Here is a 6,030-nt window from a genome sequence, read left to right on the forward strand (position 1 = left end):
GGGGGGGGGATCATCTTTGTGTTATAACAACAACAAAGATGTCAAATAAAAAAGCAAATTGAATAAAGATGTAACATCTCAAAACTACTACATACAAATATTTGTCATATAAATGTGTGTATAGAGTTTCACTTCGTAAGCAATTTACTGTTAAGATGCTTCACGGATCTAATCACTGTTGGATTTGCTAAATACTTTTATTTGGTTGGGTCTCGGGGAAATTACTCTCTCTGATAAACTGTGTGTGTGCGCGCATTAAGGGACATTACGCAGGGATCTCATTGCAATTACTGGTCCCTGTGTAGAAACTGCCAGCAACACAGAGAAAAATCAAATGTTCCCCCTTCACTATGTATAAATCTATATGCAAATCTGGTCATTTCTGAAACTTTCAATGAAACTAGTTTAAAAATACTATGGGTGCAGGTAGGCATCTGGGTTTACCCAACAGGAAACCAGCTTATCATTATCCTATTCAAATCTTAATCCTTATCGCTAAACGAGTTAATAGCTGGCCTTAAAGGACAGCTTCACTTTTAGGTATTTCAGTGTGTGGCTTACGGGAGGGAGGGGGTGTGGACAACTTGTCTTTTAGAAGAACAAGTACACAATCCAACCCACCCTATCCCACCCCCCTTGCCAAGCTAATCTAGAATTTATTTAGCCTGGTGTGTACTTACCTTGACAGCAGTAGCCTCTTACAGGAGGGAATTCATCAAAACTGAAGCAGACAGAATCTGAAGCACTTGACCATAGTACCCAATCAGCTTCTCTTTAATTTGTTCAGTTAAGATTTGAAAATGAAAGCTAGAAGCCGATTGGTTGCCATGAGCAAGTGCTCCAGATTCTGTCTGCTCCAGTTTTGGTAAATTCCCATCACAGTGCACAGATCTCCTTGGGTGCTATTGGCCCCCCATGTGGCAACTTCCCATTGTAAGTCTACATGGCTGTAGACACACAAAGTTTGCCCCGATTGCTGTCTATGGGGAAATAATGCACTGGCAGGGTCGGGGATTTCTGCACTGTGGTTGTAAAAGCTGCAGGAGGCCATATAACTAGGGTATAGTTACATACACTGACTAAGGTTAGCCATAAAGCGGGTAAACCTCTTATGCCTTTCAGTGAAAGATCTGCCCTTACCCCACACCACACTGAGCCATCTGCCAATGAACTGATTTAGTAGGGATAAGGCAAATCACATCTTCTAAATTGAGCAGTACTATTGCTCCTGGGTGCTCATGTGTCTACTCTTCACATCCCCCAATCACCTTCACATAAAGCTGGAATCAAAATTGAGGCGTTTCTGGCTGGCCTTAAGCTGCAACTTTATAGCTCTCTCAGATTTCAACCATGGCAATCTGCCACTCAGAGTTTCCATTGTTATCCAGTGACTTTGGAAACTAGGCACTGCAGTGGTTTTGAACCATGGGTGGCAGATTACTTGGGCTGAATGTGAAGGTAAACTTTTAAAACTGCCACAAGATTACCAAATGCAGTGAAAATTATTTTGATTGGAGAGATAAAGAAATCAATTCACTGCATAGAAATGTTCCCGTGTCAAAAATGAAAGTTTTGGTGCAAGGCCAAGTCATGTAATTCCAGTTATGACTTTTTAATGCAGATTTATCATAAGTCGCCCCCACCCCCATTAAAATGCCCATACAGCTTAATGAAAGCCATAAAAGGAAACAAGGATTTCAACTTCCATTTCCTACGCAGATTACGGACATCATATCCGTTATTCAAGACCATCACATTACTTGTTGGCTTACCTGAGCACAGAGAAGACTCTTGCCATCTTGCCGATTGCCCGAATTTTATTCCGGATTATCTCTTTACGAGCGGCAGCTGTACCTACTTCCAATGGAATAAAGAAGAATCTCAAGCTCAGGAATGTACTTTTCTTAGGTAAGAATATTACACAGAACCGAATGCAAATCTGACAAGAATCGCAACACACCACCACACGCTTTTAAAGTTTGTTTTTCACAAACTTACACCAGTATTGGTTAAGTGCACCAGTAGAAGCAAAATATAAAACAAACCAGACCAAATAGACTGCTGAACTATGGGTAAAAAAAATAATTCCATTCTTGCTGTTAAAAAAAAGTTTAGATACATTGTAGCTATACATATGAACAGGTGACATTTTGATAATGAAGTTGAGGTGTTAAAACAATAAATGACTTAATAGGCACAAAGATACATGTGAAACAGGGGTACATGAAACACACAATATATGCTGCTGCTATATGACCTAGCTTTTGCTTGTACTCGGGCATAAAATAATCAGGAGGAGGAAAGGACAAGACTTTTTTAGGGATACAGAGCCTGGTATCAGGAGACCAGAGTGTACGGTTTGGATATGAAGAGTGGTAAAAACACTGTAAGCAAGGTGTGCGATCCAAACACTTGAGATCTTAGTTATATGCAAGAACCAGTGGCTTCATGTATGAATTTATTTTTAGGAAATTCTTGATGTCCCATATTCAGCTTCCAATCTGACTTTTTCCCAGAGCAAGCTCAGAAGTAAAAGGGAAATTCTGTCTGATTGTTATTGGCAACAAGAACACTTTGCAGAAGCATAAATAGCTCAATATATTTGTCCAAGTAGCTTTGCTAAGTGCTCCTGATGTGGCTAATTCTGCTGTCAAATAAAAAGATACACTCCTGGGACAATTGTCTGCTTTTCAAAAATTTTTGTACACCTGGGACCCCTCATATTTGGGATATATTTTACATACTCCATGTGTGACTCCCCTCCACATCCTCCGACAATGCACATTATCCTTTGTCTGAACTGAAAGAGAAGCAGTTTTCGTGTTCATACAGAATTCTCTATCAGGATGTCTCCACCACACTGCTAAGGGAATTTAGTAAAAGACTTCTTAATACAGGTTAGAAACAGTCTCTAACTAAACTGATAATCTACTGAGCTCAGGACTATAACGTTCAGCTCAAAAGTCAAACACTACATATAGTGCCATGAGGGGTCTCAGGGACCGGGCATATGCAGGATATGTTCAGTTGTACAGATAAAAGTATGTGGAGGCATTTAGCTGCTACAAGATACAAACCCACCGGTATTTATTCAGTAGTAGCTACCTCACATTTTGAACAGAAGAAACCCAGTATAAAGCTGGCCATACACCTTACAACCATCGCAGGACTTTTTGTCTTGCGATGGTTGTAAGGTAATTAAAAAAACGTACGTTCTGGCCATCTTGGACAGGCAGATCGTACTTGCGATCATTGCGCACACCGGCCCGTGCAGCATTTGTCTTACGACCAGGCCACAAATCCGCCGACAATCGTACGATTTTCGGCGGGTTTTCGAGCCTGCTCGTAAGGCAAAAGACGTGCGACCGTACAGTAGAAACGGTCGCACGCCTTCCATACACCTGCTGATTATCGTACGATAATCGACAGGTGTATGGGCACCTTTAAACACATCGGACGGCATATGCATAGAGTGTAAATTGTAAGGTAGGATTCCCTGGGTCTTTCCTGTAAACACAGATGCCAGTTCAGGGCTTTTTTTATGAGATTCATTTATAAACCCAGTGAAAAGCCCCACCTGTCTCCTCCCAAGGACATATCTAGAGATTAGGAAAGATCAGCATCAAAAAAGGTATTCTCCATAGAGTTCAATATAAACAAAATTTGAGTATGCAGGGTTGGTCAAAATATATTTTTGGCTAGAATTGAAACCGAATGTCTATTTTCTTGCAGTACAGGCAGTCCCCAGGTTACATACAAGATAGGGACTGTAGGTTTGTTCTTAAGTTGAATTCGTATGCAAGTTGGAACAGGAAAAAAATTTTATGTGCAACTCCAGCCAAAAATATTTTTATTCGTTTTGGATAGCATAGGGAAGGGTTAAACTGTAACATTTGTTTTGCTCTCTTCACAGTGGCTCTAACCCCACACCATACTAACCAAAACTAAAAAAAAATACATTTTGCATGGAGTTTTACTTTAAATGCAAGTTGAACAGATGTTTGTACAACTTCCTGTAATGTACAGTACCAGACCCAGAAGAAGAGGCAGGCACTCCTCATCTGCATGTCTTAATGTGCCCATAAACCTTACGAATATCAGCCGATTTTCGTATGCGATCGCGTTTTCGTCCGATATTCATAAGGTTGATGGGCAGTGAACAACTACAAATACTGTACAATCGATCGACTTTTGACTAACAAGCAGGTTAGAAAACTTCGGTCGATCGTACGATTTTCGCAAGGTTGGTGGCGTTTGTGTCAAAATTCGCACGATTTACACTGCTCACGCGCAGACGAAAATACGTGCGGTCGATTACTGTAATTCGTCCAGGTGCTTTCTTTTAATTACTGCTGATTCAACCTTGCGATAATCGGGGCAGGATGGGGCCGCCGTACGAAAAGCATGCGACGGTTCGATCATCAGATGAAAAGTTTCGTCCGATGATCGCAAGATGTATGTGCAGCTTAACACCTTCCTGTAATGTACAGGAGGCACAGTATTACGATCAGCACGAGCACAGGAGCATTACACATAGTGGAACAGCCTGGGACCTCCGTTCGTAAGTAGGAGTCGTACATAACTTGGATGTTCGTAACTCTGGTACTGCCTGTACTATAAGGTTACAAAACTGCAGAATACAAAATACCCAACATCATGAAAATTAAAATACTGTTACCATTTTGTCAGAATTGATAAAACATATGGCGTTTATCTGTAAAGCCCAACTGCAGGGAAATTAAAACTTTTCCCTTGCTATGGGGCTGTCCCAAGCTGCAAGGGTTAACTGTCTGTTTATTCCTAAGGGAAAGGAAAAGCTGTTTTAGTTACCTGATCCTCACACTCCAGCTGGCTCAAATCCAGGCTGCTAGACCAGTCCCTGTATCCTCTTCCCCCCCCTTCGCTCCAGCGGTTGGAGGACTGCTGATGCCATCAAATACAATGCATGCTACATAGCCCTGCATTGTACATGAGGGCCGAGCAGGAGGAGACACCAGGTGAGCACCAACCGCCAGAGGAATTGGGGATCAGGTAAATACAACAGATTTTTCCTGTTCCCTATGTATGAATGAGCAGTTATCCCTTGCACTGTGGGTAAAGACCCACAGCAAAGCATATATTTAAATTTCTCTGGAATTGGGCTTTAAAATTGGTAGACATATGTTTACATAGGCCCATGTTCACGGTCTGCAATGATTCATCTCATTTATAAAAGTGTACAAGGGTCAGAGGTGTACAAACCAGAGCAAAAACACTCCTTTTTTATGTGTTAACAGGGGAGGAGGAAAAGGAAAAAAAGAAAAAAAATAGGATTTTTGTACTCACCGTAAAATCCTTTTCTTTCCGTTCATTGAAGGACACAGGCAACAGATCGTAGATCCTGAATGGTAGGGTTATATCGCCACCTGCAGGAGAAGGACGCTAGGCACAAAACCAAAGACCAATTACAGCCTAGGGGCGGCCCCTGCCGGTGGCCAAACCCCCCACCTGCTGACAAGTCTCCAGTTTAGTAACAAGCAGTTAGGAGTGTACACCCCATAAAGAGGGCGGGGCCTGTGTCCTTCAATGAACGGAGAGAAAAGGATTTTACGGTGAGTACAAAAATCCTATTTTCTCTCCCGTTCATTGAAGGACACAGGCAACAGATCGTAGATCCTGAATGGTAGGGATGGGCAACAACAAAACACCCAAAAGACCCCTCAAAGCGCCACCTGCAACACTTTGCGCCCCAAACCAGCATCCGTTGATGCTAACACGTCCACCTTGTAGAACTTAACAAAGGTGTGAACAGAAGACCAAGTAGCGGCCTTACAAACCTGAGAAACAGAGGCCCCGTGTCGGAAAGCCCAGGAAGCCCCAACAGCCCTAGCAGAATGGGCAGTGACAGGAAACGGAGGCTCACGCCCCCTAACGGCGTACGCCTGAGTCACAACGGTACGTATCCACCTAGAGATGGTAGCCGCCGACGCGGCCCGACCCTTACGAGGACCCTCCGTGAGCACGAACAGGGAGTCGGTCCCGCGGAAAGAA

At 42.7% G+C, this 6,030-nt stretch overlaps 1 protein-coding gene across 7 annotated transcripts in view; it reads right to left on the reverse strand.

Annotated features, from left to right (window-relative positions):
• The window catches only part of PPP3CB (protein phosphatase 3 catalytic subunit beta), a 64,057-nt gene that overhangs the window by 9,819 nt on the left and 48,208 nt on the right, over positions 1-6,030 (reverse strand). For 5 of the 7 annotated variants that reach the window (XM_018564468.1, XM_018564464.1, XM_018564469.1 and 2 more), the window contains one exon: positions 1,773-1,857. In XM_018564468.1, coding sequence (XP_018419970.1) covers positions 1,773-1,857 — 85 coding nt within the window. The remainder of the gene's footprint in view (positions 1-1,772; positions 1,858-6,030) is intronic. The other 2 variants (XM_018564470.1, XM_018564466.1) reach the window with 1 other exon arrangement.

The sequence above is a fragment of the Nanorana parkeri genome, unplaced genomic scaffold (genome assembly GCF_000935625.1).
Source record: "Nanorana parkeri isolate BGI_ZX_2015 unplaced genomic scaffold, ASM93562v1 scaffold753, whole genome shotgun sequence".
NCBI lineage: Eukaryota > Metazoa > Chordata > Amphibia > Anura > Dicroglossidae > Nanorana > Nanorana parkeri.